Here is a 17,816-nt window from a genome sequence, read left to right as displayed (position 1 = left end):
GTCTATTTTGATTACTCTGTTCTGGATAGTTTTTTCTACTCAAAACTACCAGAACTTTTACCTTTTATATGCCGACTTTGGTTTAGTATGAGAATCGTTGAATGGAGACTTATACTTGAATTCAACGTTTGATTTTTTCCACAGCGTCAGTTCCGCTTGCAAAAAATAACTCACTTGGAGCACATATTCAGTGTCTACATTCCATTTAAGCAAGAAAGACGTCATACCCATTGAAAGTTTGATAATAGGTTAAAGGCATTTCGTCCTACAATTCCTTTGATCGTTCACTTTACCAAAATGTAACTGCTTCATTACGTACTCCAGCTATCAATGTGAGAACTTCAGTAGATATTTCAGTTACTAAATATTTCTATTCTTCCGCCGCTTTGCCAGAGTCAGACGATCATTACGAGACATTAGTCAGTTGACAGTTATCCCTTCGCGGTGCTCACTGTTTGACTGTCAGATGTCATTGACTTTAGTGCAGCATGGGAGTATATACTTTGAGTCTCGTGAAAGACTATTTTAGGTTGTGACATTGTGGTATCGTCCACCTGACGTTTTGTTGGGTTCCACAGACTACTCAACCCATATCGATATGTGGGGTGTTGGGTGCATTCTTTTCGAAATGATTTCTGGTTCGTCCTTTTTCTATTTATATTATATAATTTTGCCTATACTGAGATTTATCATATAAAATCTGATGAATTTGGTTAAGATGTCTTGCTATAAAATCTTTTTGATTTAAGGGTATCAGAAATAAAAAGCTGTTGCAGGGCATGCGTTGTTTCCGGGGTCTGCCGTTGAAGAACAACTTCTTTTAATATTCCACATGCTTGGCACTCCTTCATCATCCAGTCACCCGCAGATATGTAACTCAACTACATTTCGCTTATGTAGATTCCCTTACTATCGCCCTAACAGCTTGCAGAATGCATGTCCAAGAATTGATCAGCATGCAAATGATCTCTTACATCGTTTACTCCAGGTACAGAACGCTTCTTAAGTCGTTAATATGACATAAAAAGCCTGTTGTTTTTAGCTGAGAATTATCGATATTTTGTCCTAATGCCATGGAAAACTTTTGGAGAATCCTTTGTCCAGTTTAAAATTAGTTTGAATATTTCAGTACGAAGGTCGGAAGCGATTGTCAGCAGCGGATGCGTTACAACATTCATTCTTACATTCATTCTTACCAAGGGCAATTTTCGAGTTGTCTGACTATGAATCTGTTATGTCAGTTCCTGGAGTCCGATTGGTCAAGGATTCAGTAACGTCAGATCGTACGAGCTGTCGGAATACTCGCGCAAGTCGACGCCAGAGCTTACTTCTTTAAGTGTATTATGTGATTTTAATTGACATACTGTGATTTATCTTTAACGCACGATTTCTGCTTGTATGTGAAATTTTGAGTTGGCTCAGATAATTAGTGTTGTGACTGTATGGTGTAATTGGGTTATTGCTTTCATCTTAATACATTATTCGAAAATTGAAGAAATAGAGGTATGAAATTTGACGTGGATAACTAATACCGTCATTTTCGTGGACTTTATAATTTAGGGCCTTCTAATAACTGTATATTTATAATCCACAAATGAGTGTTTGCTTCTTTTCTGTGTAAGTTCCGGGAAAGGCATCCATATATCTGTTTCTTGTTAAAACTGAACTGATGTTATAGCTTTCGGCTTTTCTGTTGAACTTTTTTTCCGCACTTCACTTTATGCTGGATTTGTATATCATTTTGTTTGACCAAACCTTTTATGAAATCATACTTCCGTTTAATTTTTAACCGTCTTTTATTCTCATCTCACTTCAAATGCTTCCTTTTACATTTCGATCGCTTCATTCCGATGGTAATAATGACTGTTTTCCATTGCGATTTCTCTTATATATTTGCTTCTGTTTATTACGTGGCTTCGAGAAACGTAGCACTGAATCTTTTTTTTTCTCCAGTTTTGTTCTTTTGTATATCTTTATTTTGTGTGCATTGATGGATTGAAGTTATAAAATCTCGTCTTGATGTGTTGTTTCAATGGAGTATTTGGTATTTCTCCACGGGTTGCTTAAAATCTTCGTTTATTATCGGTTTGGAAGGGAAGACACGCAGTGAACCCAGGTATACCACATGGTCGCTGAATTAGCTTGTATGTATAAGATTTGGTATATTGATAACGACCACTGCTTGCTAAGGTTACTGAGTTCAATATATCGTTAGTTGGGGGAGTTATGGGCGTATTTCTGATCAGCTTCAATAAAGTAATGGTATTACTTATGTCAGTTAGTGTTGTATTGGGTTTACCTGGTTTTACTGTTATGTGGCACGTCTTATTGCCTCTTTCAGAGCATATTTGTATAATGATTCGTATACAAGCAGCGCCGCCATCTTCAGATGGAGGATCTCTTTCATGGATTTATCATAATCCATTTTACTGGTAAGTGAATTTCGAAATTTTTTAACTGGTGACAAGGAATATGTTTTTACTGATAAGGCAGTAAATTCAGATTGTCGGGGCAATATAATGTGTTTATAGTCAAGTCTTTATGTAAATTGACATATCTTTCGATGAAAATGTTCTTCGTAAATGGTCTTTCTGTTTGCATCAGTTTGGAGACATTATGACTGTCTTTTCGCACTTGTTGCATATATCTTATATTAGCTGAAAATTTTATTTCAAAATTCTTGCAGGAGTATGTGTAAGGGTCTGGTAGTTTTCGCTGGTGGTGTTTTCCTCGTGCGCGTTATTAGCGACGAATGGGATTCTCTGTGAAGTTATCCTCACGACAGGATTTTCTAAATCATTCGTTTAGCAAATATTTGAGGAATTTTATGTTTACAGTGTATGTCCCATGGACTGCCGGCTTTGAAAATGAATTACGTGGCCTTGTTTATTTCATAATTTGATGACACTTAACATATAAGTAATGTTGTGCAAAAGGATAATCTTAACGGTTAAAAATAAAATATGAGCAATACCAGGTGGTTGTATAATTTGACGACACCTAACATATGATGTTGTGTAAAATGATAAACTTAACGGTTAAAATAAATAAGAGCAGTGCCAGATGGTTGTAGGGAGGTTCCCACATATCCTCTCAATTTCACAAATTTTGATTTCAATGCCACTTCAGTGTTGGTACGAGAATTTTTATTTATTTTGCATCATGCATTTTAGTAGATTACCAATTTGTTCCATTTTCGAACAAAGCGCTGTTTCAGTGATGGTTCAGCCAAGAGAATCTTTGCTGTAGCCTCAAACTTGGTCTGGTTTCGTGAAATATACAATTGCGCATCCTGGCTCATTTGTTCCAACCTGAATAATACAAATGGTCTGAGAATCATATGTGATTATTGCATTTCTCATGTAAGATGATGTGATCAGGTGCGAAATTCAAGCAAGTGCACTTCTTTTGCCACAACTAAGGCTTCTGTTTGCATGTAGCTCCTTAATGTAGTTTGTTAATTACGAACTTTTTCGGGTCGATTTCATCCAGAGAATACGGATAGCTGGTGTACGGATTAAAACGCATGTATGACCCTTTCGACAAAGTATCACGCATACATAAGTCGACAAGTTCAGTATCCGTCGCTGAATCAATAATCCGTAAGATTTTCTCTTGAAGCCGTGTAGACAGCCTCAAACAAAAATCATTAAATCATTGAAGCAAGCGCGATCAACAGACACTTTGTTCCAGGACACATCACAGCAAGCGTTAGACGATGGGATCATAAATACTGCGTCAATACTGTAATACAAACAACATATTTTTTTTGTACGAATAAGGCACCGAGTAATTGTCCCTATGACAAATTAAATATGATCTGTAACGAACTTTACGCTATTCAGTTCGACTTCTGAAACGTTTCTTCCATTACCGACAGAAACAACGCATTGTATTCGTTCATGTGGCCAAAGCATGCGTGCCTCATGAACTGCTAAAGCTGTAGGATTATTAGTAAGTACGCCACCGTCTTGATACAGTAGTGGCCCGAGTGGAACCTGCAAAAACATGTCTGGAATCCCGCATAAGGAGAGGACTAGCCGTAAAAAAGCTGCTAGTATTGTACAACAAAGTTGTTGGACAAATCTCTTAATTTTGAGGTGTCAATCTAATCTAGGTATTTATTCGGCAATATTTACAAGAGATATATTACATGTAGCAAGATTCCGCATATAATAGCCAATATTCAAAGAAATATAAATTATGCAAGTTCATGAGGCTTGAATACGAGAAGTATAAGCATGAGCTTAATACCGTTATAGAAATCTCTTCATGTAATAGAAAATTAAATGGAACGGAAGATATACTCACTTCTTGAAAATAGCCTGGAGCAGCAGCAGAAGCTTGCAAAGCCTCCCAAGCTTTGTGATTGCACCCTCCACGGTAGTGGCTTTCACTTCCGTTGGGATGTCCATAAGTACGAAAAATATATGGTTGCAGAGTTGGTGTATTCACAGTGCAAGCTACTATACTGAGCATGGGAGTATCCCAGCGCCCACATACTTCTAATAACGTGTCCTCGCCGATAACCTTTAACAAAACCTCTTTTAAAATACTTTTAAAGACACCTGAATTGTCTGCATACCTCGCTATCCACTTATCCACATCTCAATTATATGCAGAAAATGATGCAGTGTCCAACGATATTTCACATTCCAATACATCTATGGTTAGTTTCTGTGCACTAGCAAATTCCTTTTTATATGCGAAACGATAAAGCATTGACAGCAAATTTTTTTAAGCAATTCAGCAAAGAAAACCGATGATATTTAAAAAATATATATTGAAAGATATGTTCACGATGTGCTTACTTACGTTCTTTAGAATCTGTTTCCACTTTTCAGTATTATAGTAAGCATGTGAAAGAAGAAGACTGCTCATTCCCGAAAATTTTCCCTGGCTGAAAAGTTCCCTTGAGATCTCAATATAAACCTCCTTACATTTCTCAACTGATAACCTCTTAGCAGTGAGTAATGCACCGATAATAGCTCCAGTACTTACGCCCACGATCAGGTCGAACACTTCGACAACCTGGAAAGGTCCTTTGTAATACTAACAATACAGTTAAAACAATCCTTCTGGCATCATTCCACATTATAACCGAAGATGTTGGATAAGATAATTGAAACAAAAGCTTTGTTTCAATTATGTTTTTTTCTTTGTTTTGATCTACGTAGAATTCAAAAGCAAACCTTTGATCCTTTCAAATTATTTTCCAGTGCTTGTAAAATATCAAGGCCTACTACACCTCGCGTACCTCCACCATCAAGTGACAACACTCGAATACCAGCCCCACGCGGAATGCTAACATCCCCCACGAGGAGTAAAAACTGCCGAACGTGTTCTTTGAACATTTCGTCATTAGTCCGTCGCAAAAGAAGTTTCAACTTCTTCGTAACTGAATCATGGAACTAAATGAACAAAGAAGTAACTTCTTTTTTTCGCATACGCCAATCTTACAAGGTAGCTAGCCGTTGCTTTAAGCCATACATCTGTCTCGATATTTCATTCACCCACTTCAAGGCATTTTGCAACAGAACCCGTTACTCTAAAGCATTTCCTTATTTACATATAATTTCTTAATGAAGACCTGAAGTCCAACAGCACGCGCCTCAGGATATTCCACATAATGTTTACACAATTCTCGTGTTCTCAACATCACAGATCCATCTGTTTCTGCAGAGAGTAAGCTGGACACAAGTGATCTCGTCTGGTCGAATAGTGTCGACTTCGGTACACTAATTACTTTTTTACGCAGTGTTCTGTAACACTGACATCAGGAAAAGCACAAAAACGTAAAAATTAAATACATTTTTTTGGTAGTACTAAAAACTATTTAAAACAGCCAAGACTCACATGTTTTCACTCGAAGTAAATTTTCCAGTAATATTATATGTTACTGTTCTTGGGAATGTTTTCGGGGCTGGTGTGACTGCACACCGAACAAGGTCGTAAAGTTCGTGGCTCCAGTTCTAAGCCATCTCGGTCAATCAAACTAATCACTTAGCAAATTAATGATTAGGCTGGCTATCGAAGTATGATCATACACTTGAAAGTGTAACTGTTGCACTGATTTCCCGTTGTTTTGTTCAGTTAATTAGTGATGTACTTTTACCTACTTTGATGGCGAGACCAACTCCCTCTCCAACTCCCTATTAATAAGAAAATTCTGATCTAAGACGAATCCAAAAATTATCTGGAAATTTGAAAGTCAAGTTCACAATGATCATCAATTTATTCCTAGAAAATTTAAGCCTTTGTTTTAGTGGATAAGAAGATGACCACTAATAATATTTTTGAAATCGGTATGCTACGGTTTATATTACAAGATATATTCGTAAACCCACTTTATGTCAACCTTTTCTATTTCCCTTGTCCCATCAGAAGGCCACAACGAAGAAAGAATCGACGAAAGATATGAAAGATGCATTGCAGGAGAATTCGATGTGAATGGCTGAGACTGAAAGATAAATTATAGTAACATATAATGAAGGGAATGGAAATACTGTTAAACATTAAATTTTACACTGCTCATTACATAGTGTATATTGGACTGCTTCTAGTGCAGCCGTTCCCTCAATGCTAAATCAACAAAATTAGAAACAATACGGAAATATGTAAAAAGAGATTAGAAAAAAAACATGAAAAACCAATAAAAAACAAAGATTCAACACTTTAGAAAACAAAAATCAATCGATCATAATAAAATAAAAAACTCAAAGAATACTTAAAGAATAAATCTCCCAATTATGAATTGAAAATCCCAAATTTAAACTAATCCTCTAAATATAACTAACTTGAAAAAATGAATCTCATGGACTTTTCCACTATTCTACCACACTGGAATTTTAGAACCAATAATAAACAGTTGGTTATGCTTACGTTTTACTTAAAATTCTAGCTTCATTATTAGCAATGTTTAGAATGAAATACAAGAACACATACTGTCCTGGTAAACCTGTCATTCGAAATTAATGATAAAAAAGTTACTCGAGGCACAGTGCTCCCCGTTGATTTGTCTTCGATGTGGTTTGTAGTCCCAATGCTTCCTTCATTTTTGTAATTTTTCTTGTTGACTCCCTTTCCAGAGTTCTTGAATCTTTTGCCCAAGCGCCAAAAAGATGTTGCAGCCCTTTCCCACATATAACAATCGCACAATCAACAATCAGATCTAATAATCACAGAATAAGCAATTTGGATTCAACTTAGTGACAGTATTTTCGTCCTACAAATAAAGATTAAAACAGAATAGCTTGAAACTGTGACGGTTATGAATCAACTACGGTTTTTAACGGTTACGAATCAATGCACCAATTAAATCTTCGAAATCACGCAATAAAACATCTGACCTAGCTTTGCTTGGAGAAAAAATGAAAGGAACACGTGATCTCAGTTTCTCTTTACACGATATGTAAGTACTACACGATAAGTCTGTTGGATCTGCTGAAGGAATGTGTCATCTCCACTCTTGTTCAGTTCAAAGAGTACCATTTTTGTAAGGAGGATTACATGAAAAGATGCGGAAATACAAATATGGGAAGGACAATCAGGCTGAATACAAAAGCAAAAAACACTCCCAACTCTGTGTTCTCCGGTTTTCATCAAAACATAACTCTCCGATTCTAACAAGCACTAGACGTTTCTCTGCACACCCTCAAGTTTGTCAGAGAATAACTTAGAAACGGTCTTTTGTTCCAACGATTGCCATACTGGTTAATCTCGCCTGCATATTGATCAACTCGCAAAATTTTCGGAAGTTCGCTCTTTTGTGCCATCCCACCCAAATTCGGAACAAAATTTGTAGTGACCATAGTTTATATAACGCAACCTTAGTACTAATGCAGCATTGTGAAGACAGGGATAACATGCAGTGACAGCTCAGGAAACCACAAAACTGCACCACCAACAGGAACCTGAACTTTCCATGGAACTCAAAATAGATACGATTTGGGCATCTCACTCTTCATTTAGCACCATTAACAATCCAGAGTGAAACGTAATGGTGTTCGCATGAACCGCAGTAAACACAAGACTACTGCCATCTCGAACTATGAAACATATATAGTCTTAATCAAGCCTTATTCAAAGATGTCGCCAAATCATATATGTATCTGCTAGTTGAATCGTTGGTTAATACCATCTATCAACTGGAAGTATCGCTGGAAAATGCTTCATTACAGACTCATTTGGAATATGCCAGTTCTGCCTTTAACAATTACATAAGCATTTCAAGAATTACCGTGTGATACACACTTTCCAGTTATTTTAAAAAATATCAACAAAACACATAATGAAAAAACTTCAACAAAATACCATGATAGGAACTCAATTACTTTCCACCGCGATCTTCTGCATGAAAAATTGAATGAAATGTTGAAACAATCTTTAACCTTTGAAGAAAATGCTGAATTTAGCACTGTTCACATCACTGTTTTTATATCTATGCATATGCTATAACAAATGGACCACCACTCTAATTTCATCCTTTCACAAGCAAATCCGTACAGGATAAAAGTGAACTGTTCCTGTCAACCAATTTAAGCCACAATCACGTCAATGGTGACATAAAGCCAGATAGCTTCTCTATCTTGTCCATGCGTTACAACATAAGGATATAAAATTATTTTGGGTAGAAATGACGACACGAATTTAAGGATATGATTTACAACCACGTAACCATACATACGTAAAATGAACTAACTGCCCACTGTTTACGACAGCTGAGTGACTGGCGAAAACAACTATAGAAAACTGTACTGGTGGTACTTACATGTCGTCAATAAACATTAGCTGTGAGTTCACGACCATTCTCTCCGGTCATCATTAACTTTAATTGATAAAATAAACATCAGGTAGTGTGAAGGAGGTATACTAATTTATGATTTTTAAATCGTCAGTTTGTATTTTGAACACAAGCATTGATTCTTTGAGCAACATCCTTTTTACAAGCTTTTTGCTTCCGAACATGCCGCATGAAATCGTCAAACATTAATTTTCCCGGTCCTGGTATCCAATGGAAAGCTTCCTTTGCAGTTTTAACGAGTTGAACGACCTGAACAGAATATTTCGTGTATTAGAGATGAAGTAAAACCAGAAAACAAAAAAATAGGAAAAAGTATGGATGTTCTGCAATTAAGTATCAAGATCTCGAAATTTCTTTTTGCTCAGAAAAAATAAAGCCAAACAATGCAAAATACATCTTGACACAGCAAATTATGCTAGTGGAGCCAGATGCTTCATTTGCTTCTACATGTTATCATAAAATTAGTCCTGATCTCTTTTTGTCAGTTACTTAACCTCGCTTGACTCTCGTCAAAAGTAACGACTAATATTAATAAATCATACCTCTTCAACATCTGAGGGGACAAAACGAGGATGGCTAAGCTTAGAGCTGGATGCAGCGTAAAACATCTCAACGCAGTGCTGCATCAAATCGGCTGTGGGTGGTGCAAATCCATTCTGCAGAAGCACAGTTCGCACCTACAGTAATTATTTTAGGCACTGCTATGCTATAAAAAAGGGAAATGGGTTATCGTTTTTATCTATATAGTCCTTCAAAAGCCTTGATATATTCTTAGTTTCATAAATCCTACATTTGGAGCGCCAGCAGTTAACTGAGACCGGATCGGAAGAATTACAGACTGCGAATGGTAGTTAATCGAGGGCATCTGCCAGTGAAAGACCTGAAAATCCTCATCGTAAGTTCCTGGAAGAACGTCAAGTTTCCACGATTTTAGCCACAGTTGAAGAGAACAAAATATTACGTGGAAGCACCGACCTTTGCTGATTCAACAGCTAATGAAAAAAGAACGAATGGCGAAGCAACAGATCGAGCTGCTACTTCACAAAAACTTTGGGTGAAAACGCCGCCTAATCGTGTTGCCACTGTGAATAACCAACGAACGTCTTCCGCATAAGCAGGGTTCTGGAAGTTTCAAACGGTAATGAACACTGATTCTAATCCAGGTTCTAACCAACAAGCAAATAATCGGTGTAACTAACATACTTCTACAAATAATAAATTACCTGAGAAAATTTCGCGTAGCTACGATTATCATCCAAGTTTCGATTTCCCATTGTTTCCATAGCAATCATTCCGACACGATGAGCATGAACAAGCTTCGCCATACGAGGATCACCAACAACAGATGCACTTTGCGACGGCAGCGGGACATTCATTGGAGGCTGTAAAAATCCAAAACTAAAATTGCTGCAACTGAACTCCACGATCTCACATATTGCTCGTTGGCATAAAAAAATAATGTTTACATAACAAAAAAAGCGTCCTTTAAATCCTTCATACTTAGAATTTCAAACGTATACAAATGTCCAGTCCCACCAAATTCTACTAATTTGTAATGATCGTTTCATCCGAAAAATAAACCTGAGGAGTTGCCTGTCCAAAATATGTGACTGGTTGCGAGGTCGACTGACAAAGTACAAGAGATGTAGGAGGAGGTAGATGATGTCGCAGAGCATCATTTATTGGGATGGGCTGAAAACGCTACAATAATCAAGTAAATTAATATATTTCGCTGTCATCGAAATACAGCGCTCCTGTCCTTCTAATTTCAAATTTGTCTGTGGATTTAATTTGACAGGCTTCCTGATAAATCTAAATTATAGGGAACACAAAGAATAAAATAATCGATCTTTAGAAAGCAAAATAAAAATTTAAAAAAACTTTAAGTACTTGAATGCATTGTTCCCCTACAGTAGGAAATTGACAGCGGGTCGCTCCTGCACCAAGACAAAGTGGTTGTTGTAAAACAGTCAAAGGCTGATTACGTCTGGAGATCTGAACAGCTTGTATCGGGCTTAAATTTGGAGCCGAATGACTAATGTGTAGGGCTCGCGATGGTGTAGCACCAACCACAGGCGGAGGATAAATAGTATTTGACTGTTGCCTCGGCACCATCGACATCGCACCAACTGGTAATGGTCCTCTGTAATAAAAAGAACAGGAACAAATCTTTAAAAAAAAAGCGTGTCAAATAGTCACAACCACATCCTATTCATCACTTTTTGCAATTAAGTGAACATAACAGTTTTCTTTCAATAAACTTATCTAAATAACGCAATATAACACTTGGCATTCATATCTATATACTGCTTTACTGAGAGCATATACCAAAAGAAAAAAAAATATCTGGATAGATCCACACTGTACGCTGACCGTTGAGAATAGTGAATTCCAACTTGCTGTTGAGTACATGATACCGGAGATACATAGAGCGGAGGGCGATGTGGTCCTGCCTGATGAAGGTGATGGTGGGGTGGCATGAAATGATACGAAGCCGCTGCATAAGGCATAGGTCTGCACTGAACAGGTAGTTGTAACGCTTGTGGATTTGTCGTAGAATAAACGGTCTGGAAAAAAATTACCGACGCACCATACCGATTACACTTCAGACCCATGAAAGGATGTGAAACACAGGGAAAATTCCAACATTCGACGCAATTTGTATCCCAAAGTTTCTAGACTAAAACTAATCAGCATAATTTAACCTATGTTCTAAATTTAATTTTTATCTGAAGTGCATTTATTGTGCAAACTACTTTTTACGTGTCTATTTAACTACTTACCTTTACTTAAAAACATTTTAGCAAAAAAAAGATGACTTTAGAAGCATTTTTCTAGTTACTTTCATTTAACAAATCTTCTATTAGGAATACTTGTAGCTACTACGGCTATCACCTCCAGAGTTAACAGCAATCAGAGGAATTAACAGTGATATCATTACCACAGCTTACCTCATGGGCCTGTGTCTGCAAAACGTCGCTGTGTAACTGAGGAATCCCAGTTGGATGTTGCGGTGGAATTGCATTCTGAAAACTTGTCTGTGGGCTACTAACAGATTCAGAATCCACAAACAAATCGAACCAATGTCTAGCAACTTTGAACAACACTTCTGGATATACACCATCCTTTTCGGCTGCCTGAAAAAGCAATTCTTGTGAAAACAGAAGCTTATATCTGTGTACTTAATTTTCATCTTTAAATGTATGTCACTCAACACCGAATTTTGCAAAACAGCAATTAATCAAAGTTCCCACTGTTTTTGTATAAATGTTTTTGTATAATAAGGAAAGTATTCAAGTGATACTCTGATGAAACCTTGGATTTTACATTAAATAAAACAAAAGTATCCTGGACATTTCTTAAATAGTTGAGCAGACAGAACCTGTTCAACAGCGCGACATGCTTTTTCAAGCATATCAGCGCTTTGCTCCTTGCACTGATGCAACGCTTTTTGACTTTCTGCAGCTGTTAAAGCGTATGCCTTCGGTAATACGCTCAATGCAAGTTTTGCGGCAGCTTCAACCATGCATGGGTCGCGGCTCTGACTAGCCTACAACATACCTGACATTATATACTTTGAAAAACTCAAAAGATAACATCGAATTTAATCTAATTGAAACTATATATTACCTTGTCGGCCAATGCAGCGACCTCCGTAGGTGTTAAATGTGCCTCCCAGACTCGTTCAACAATTTTGATAGCAGCACAACCTAAATGTTAAACATGTAGCATATACATATATAAACGTAAAATGACTTTTTCATTTGAATATTACACTTACCAATTTCAATCGCTTGACCATGTATCCAACTAACATTAGTACTGTATGTTCGAGTTTGCCAACTTGCTGACAATAAGTTGTTTAAGCCCAGAGCATAGAGTCCAATCAGGAATGAACAAATATGCAACTGTCGGTGAGGACCTGGGAAAGCATGGGAATTTTTAAATGGTAGTTAATGGAAACTTAAAAATCAGTATACGATTGAAAAAAAAAGTACCACTGCGCTGTGGATTGTTTTGACTGCCTTGTGATGCATTAAAAATAACGGTACTCTGGCTACCGCCAGCTTCAAGAAGAAGACGTTTTGCAAGTTCCATCATGCAGTGTGCCTGTCCTTCAGAAGCTTGATTCGGCAAACTAGGAATAGGTTTCCGTCTACAAATGAAATATGACAAGTTGAATATGTGCAAATGAAGTATGGTCATATTTTTTACCATTCCTTAATAAAATAATTTAAACAAGGACCTCACAACATAGAAAGTTGCGTTATAAATCAATATTGTTATTCCAATATAAAAAAAGCACGTATAGCAATGAATCTCTCAAATAAATCCTACTATGAACGAATCCTACACAGACGGCTCGAATTTATTTGAAGTCTAAAATCTGTTCAAATCTTTGAAAAGAATTTTGAGCAGCAAATAAAGCCGAGAATAATAATTCGAGTAACTAAACATAGACAACTGGCTTGTTCAACAGCCGGATGTATGAAAATGATACTTAACATCTATTTAATTTTAGTCGAAATGATTTGTGTTAACTAAAAATATGCCGAATCGCGGAGAATTCAGAAATTTACCTGTTATGTCGATAAAATACATTATTCAACTCTACTGGGTGACCTGCAGACGATGAAGGAAATTCACTTGTGCTATCCGCAGTTAGAATATTTGAAAGACGATGGGTTGATGAAGGTGAGTCCGATGTACCCATGGACGCTGAACGACTTTCCTAGAAACAGCCTGTACTGCATGCAGTGCAAGATGTATCTTTAGTATATCAAAAATGGAAAAAAGAAAAAAGTAGAACACCAAAACCTGAGTTAATGAACAGTGAAATCACTCCTATATTTAACATTTGATAACAGGAGGCAATAAAACCAATTAAAATGTAAATAGACAAAAAAGTAATGGAATTACTTATTTACTTGATAACTAAGAAAAATGTTTAACAACCTACGTGCAAAGTATCCCGCGGAAAACATCGTGAAACCCCTGAGCTGCTGCTTTCGTCATATGGACTATCGTTACTCTCATCCGATGACCGTCGTCTATTCGCAGATGTCACTGATGATGAGTCATCTCTAAAAGAAATAACGGCAGCAATTAACATGGAAATCGTTATAGATCCTACAATAATTATTTGACATATCATTCCCATTTAATACATTAAAAAATGAATTGATTTTATCCCTTAAGTCCGCGTAAGTTTCCAACTTAACATTATATAAGAAAAATACACTCCATGGAAGTAAACGTTATTTTACCACTCCTCTATTGGAAAACCGATAATCATTGCACTGCTTCATTATTCCATCAGAACGTGCCAATTAATTCATTAGGAATGACAGCTTTCATGTTAAACCTCACTTCACATTTGTTGTTACCTTAGTAACAATTATTTTCCATCAAAGCATAATCCGTAATCTGGGAAATTGAAAGTAAACAAAGTACAAACTACAAGTGAACTAAAAAGTTTGTAAACTTACGGTGAATCATGCGATAAACGCATGAAACTACCAATAAGCTGTTCAGTTTCATCTTTGCCATTTGTTGCAACGTGTATCATCCTTCTTTCGTGCATATTTTCAGCAGTCATAATACTTGTTTCAGTACCGGCGAGACCTACTAATTTTATTGAACTATAACAAAACAATTGAAATATTTACATATTTGCTGAAATGTAAAAATATCCATATTACGATTATCAACTCGTCTCTTCGTTTGAGTTGTATTTTGAGTACCGAATTCATTATGGATCAAATCAACGAGAGAAACTTCTTTGCTTCAATACCATTTGAAATTTCGCTGCATTCGGTAAGATGAAATTCATCCTTGAAAGGAAAATGCGGTCGTTGACCGTTGAAATATTTTTTGTACGATGGATCTTGCTCTAAGAAAAATGCAGCATTGGAATGATGATCTCTGCAAGAAAAATGAATAAGTGTATTCGCAACTCAAAATGATAATTTTTTGTTTATCCTCCAAATACATGAAAAATATGGAATGCAACAATACTGTAACCTACCTGTACATGCGATGCATAGTTGGGTCCAGCAACTTGTCCAGTACTAAAGCGAGTTTATCATTACTGTCTTTGTACCTACAAATAATATAACAGTGACTATTTTTTGCAAGCGAATTAAGCTGTAGAGAACTATTGAGATGTTTTGAATCTTCTCCTGTAGATCTCATCTCTTTCCTTGTTTAAAAAAAAAAAAAAAAAAACAAAAAGCCAACTCGCCACCATTCCACTTCCTATTTTTTCCAGATAACAAACTACTCTAAAATATAGGATGTGTCAAATACTCATAGAGAATATTGGAGGCCAACCTTAGTAGCATTGTCAGTGCCAGGTCACCACGCTGCAGTCGTGTACTTTCACAAAGCATAGAGTAATCTGCTTCAGAAACTACCAATTTCATACCCAGTGCTTCTAAAGCGACTTTTATAGCTAGTTCTTCATCGCAAGGGCGTCGTTGTACACCGTTTTTCGTCACAATACCGCTTGTGGTGCGGCGCCTACAAACTAAACCTTAATTCAAGATTAAGGGAAAAAAACGATGAGCAAATAGTTATGAACATATATTTCAAGATAAAACAATTACACATTACTCATGAGGAATCGAGAAACTTACCCTTGGCAAGTATTATGAGAAAATGACAAGGAGTCCAAAATATAATGGCCCAACGAAATAGGTAAAACGTAAGGCTGAGGTGCAGAGGCTAAGAGAAGGGCATTTTCCACGAACTTCCTCGCACGATCTCTGATTATTTGCAATTCCGGAGCACCGATTTCTATTCTTCGCAACAAGCTAACCAGCTCTGTTTCCTTAACAAGATCACCATGAAGTATAAATTTCTAAAGCTAGTATAGCGAGCAGCATCTGATAATCATTCATATAAGAAGTTCCTATTAGTGAACGAAATATTCCATATCTCAAACAATGGAACTACCATTATGAACAACGGAAAATCATACCAAGTAGTAAAGTTTAACTTCCAAAAATTTGTTCGCAGCAGGACTACGAGGTAATTCAAGTACAGATATCGCAAGTGTAAAGGCCAATCGATGTGTTTTTGGTTCCTTCATTAACGTTTGCACCAGAAAGAGTGTTCTAAAAGCGTTCTTCTGGTCTTTTACACATGAACAGTAAAGTATGAAAAAAGTATTGGATAGAAAGAATCATGGTTCACCTTGTATATATATTCTCTGCTAATTGCGATTTTTCGATAAGTTGCTCGTCAAGTTCAAATAGTGGGGCTTCTAAGATTGGAGTAGCAGAACCTGAATGAGAAAACCGCCTTCTTCTATGCCGTTGTATCTGGAACAAGAGAAATTTTCGTAGTAGCTGACAATAATCAATTGAAAGTAACATTTTAAATCAAGGTTTCAAGACAAGTATGAGACCAGCACAACAAAATTTACTTACAAAAGTTGGTAAATGTGAATCTCCAATTTCAACACTAACTGCAGATAAATCTGGGTAATATCGTTGTTCCGCTGAGTGATGAAGTAGATTTGGGGGACGGCGCAGCATTTCTTCCGCAAGTTCCACTGCCATTACACATGCCTGATGTGCATACCCATGTGACATTAGAGCTTCACATCTCGCGAACTTGATGTCCCAGTTTGACTGCTGTACATGTGCAATAGCAAACAGTTCATCAACATCACTCTTTGGATAGTTTATATTGCTGAAGACATCAAAAATTAGTTGATTTTACTCATTTCAGATTCAATTCAAAAAAGAAAAACAGATGATACTACTACCATAATTGTCCGGACTACCTGGTTATCTTGCCTTTGGTAATGAAGTATCCCAGACTTTGTAAAAATATCATTTTTAATATTAAAAAACCTAGGCAGAAACATCAAATCATTGGCGAATGCAGAAAATCTGTCTTTATGATCAATAAGGACCTGAACGTAGAAACGGATTCATTACGATTTGTCGAACTGTTTGCCCGACTGTTATTTCTCGGTACCGATGGACCAGCCTCGCTTTCCTGTCCCGATTCGGCGCTGTCGTCTTCGACTTCTTCACCCAAGGTCACTTCGCGCGCAGCACAAGCAGCAGCGCGTACAGCACGGATTAGAGATCGCTCATCATGAAATTCAAACTGATGTCCGCGACGTCCGGAAATGCGAGATGACTTCTTCCTCCTTTTACGTGAAGCCTCCAATACACATTAACTTTTCATTAACTTATAATTAATATAAAATAAGTCTGGTGTGAATATATCGACAAGAATTATCACCGTATTTACAGCATATGAAGGAACAAGCATAACCTGTTGGTGAAGTGAGAAATAGTTTGTCCCAGCTGCATACACTGATGTGCGATAAAATGATGTACTGATATCCAATAAAGTGGTGTCTTCAGAAACCCGCAAGGGACGATAGAGAACAGGAATATTTGGACTGAACTTCATATTTGAAAAGTCAGTAGTTGAACAAGAGTTTGACAGATTCTGGAATTTGAGCAATATTTTGATATACACAGTTTGTCGAGGAATGCCAGATCCTGAGCAGAACTCGAGACAAACAAGAATCATGTCAGCTAAACATCAACAACTACAGAATTCTAGAAGGATACAAGAATCTTAAAAATAATTACGTTATTCGATCCGAATAATAGCCCTTGTATATTAGTGCTACTCCAGCTAATCTGGCATGCCTTCAAAGCGCTTAGAAATCCCGGAAACAAATCAGCAGTGAAACGGGCATTTTCTGCGGAGAGTCGTTGTCCCTGTCGATCAACGACTGACATAATGAAACTGGCAGCTTGCTTAAAATGTGATCAAATTGATACGTGCATTTCACAAATAAAAAATACTAGTAGAAAGATTAGATGAATTAAAAGCCATAAAAGGAAAAGGACAGTGCACAAATAGTTGACGAGATTAACTTACTGATGATATTGAAGCTTCAGGATTCGCCAGGAAACAAATATACTTCCATATCCTTTCTACAGCATTCCGATGATATATTTGTATGAAACTAGTCAAC

At 36.8% G+C, this 17,816-nt stretch overlaps 4 protein-coding genes across 4 annotated transcripts in view; 2 read left to right on the top strand and 2 right to left on the bottom strand.

Moving 5' to 3' along the window:
- Nucleotides 1-2,014, top strand: part of LOAG_16915 (CBR-PCT-1 protein) — a gene marked incomplete at its 5' end in the record, with an annotated part of 7,689 nt that extends 5,675 nt beyond the window's left edge. The window contains 3 exons of the mRNA XM_020449569.1: nucleotides 530-638; nucleotides 777-988; nucleotides 1,130-2,014. Coding sequence (XP_020306883.1) covers nucleotides 530-638; nucleotides 777-988; nucleotides 1,130-1,336 — 528 coding nt within the window. The 3' untranslated portion in view covers nucleotides 1,337-2,014. The remainder of the gene's footprint in view (nucleotides 1-529; nucleotides 639-776; nucleotides 989-1,129) is intronic.
- A 212-nt stretch (nucleotides 2,015-2,226) lies between these two features.
- Nucleotides 2,227-2,768, top strand: LOAG_06365 (hypothetical protein; the record flags this gene model as incomplete). The annotated part of the gene is made up of 2 exons (XM_003141901.1): nucleotides 2,227-2,432; nucleotides 2,687-2,768. The coding sequence occupies 2 exons, from the start codon at nucleotides 2,227-2,229 to the stop codon at nucleotides 2,766-2,768; spliced, it is 288 nt and encodes a 95-aa protein (XP_003141949.1).
- Nucleotides 2,769-3,169: 401 nt separating this feature from the next.
- On the bottom strand, nucleotides 3,170-7,143 carry LOAG_06364 (hypothetical protein; the record flags this gene model as incomplete). Its single annotated transcript, XM_003141900.1, has 10 exons — nucleotides 3,170-3,311; nucleotides 3,470-3,634; nucleotides 3,832-3,998; nucleotides 4,312-4,530; nucleotides 4,816-5,031; nucleotides 5,193-5,411; nucleotides 5,591-5,762; nucleotides 6,120-6,196; nucleotides 6,359-6,460; nucleotides 6,991-7,143. The coding sequence occupies 10 exons, from the start codon at nucleotides 7,141-7,143 to the stop codon at nucleotides 3,170-3,172; spliced, it is 1,632 nt and encodes a 543-aa protein (XP_003141948.1).
- Nucleotides 7,144-7,949: 806 nt separating this feature from the next.
- On the bottom strand, nucleotides 7,950-17,577 carry LOAG_06363 (hypothetical protein; the record flags this gene model as incomplete). Its single annotated transcript, XM_020447129.1, has 26 exons — nucleotides 7,950-9,052; nucleotides 9,346-9,480; nucleotides 9,594-9,683; nucleotides 9,779-9,925; nucleotides 10,027-10,185; nucleotides 10,385-10,495; nucleotides 10,694-10,946; nucleotides 11,177-11,370; nucleotides 11,755-11,940; nucleotides 12,186-12,353; nucleotides 12,434-12,513; nucleotides 12,585-12,725; nucleotides 12,802-12,959; nucleotides 13,384-13,535; nucleotides 13,764-13,887; nucleotides 14,293-14,428; nucleotides 14,598-14,728; nucleotides 14,832-14,906; nucleotides 15,137-15,325; nucleotides 15,442-15,635; nucleotides 15,786-15,921; nucleotides 16,001-16,128; nucleotides 16,276-16,501; nucleotides 16,728-16,984; nucleotides 17,099-17,278; nucleotides 17,425-17,577. The coding sequence occupies 26 exons, from the start codon at nucleotides 17,575-17,577 to the stop codon at nucleotides 8,894-8,896; spliced, it is 4,062 nt and encodes a 1,353-aa protein (XP_020302607.1). The 3' UTR covers nucleotides 7,950-8,893.
- Between the last annotated feature and the right edge of the window lie 239 nt (nucleotides 17,578-17,816).

This window comes from Loa loa (assembly GCF_000183805.2).
Source record: "Loa loa unplaced genomic scaffold supercont3.28, whole genome shotgun sequence".
NCBI lineage: Eukaryota > Metazoa > Nematoda > Chromadorea > Rhabditida > Onchocercidae > Loa > Loa loa.
This window is presented reverse-complemented; position numbering and strand designations above follow the sequence as displayed.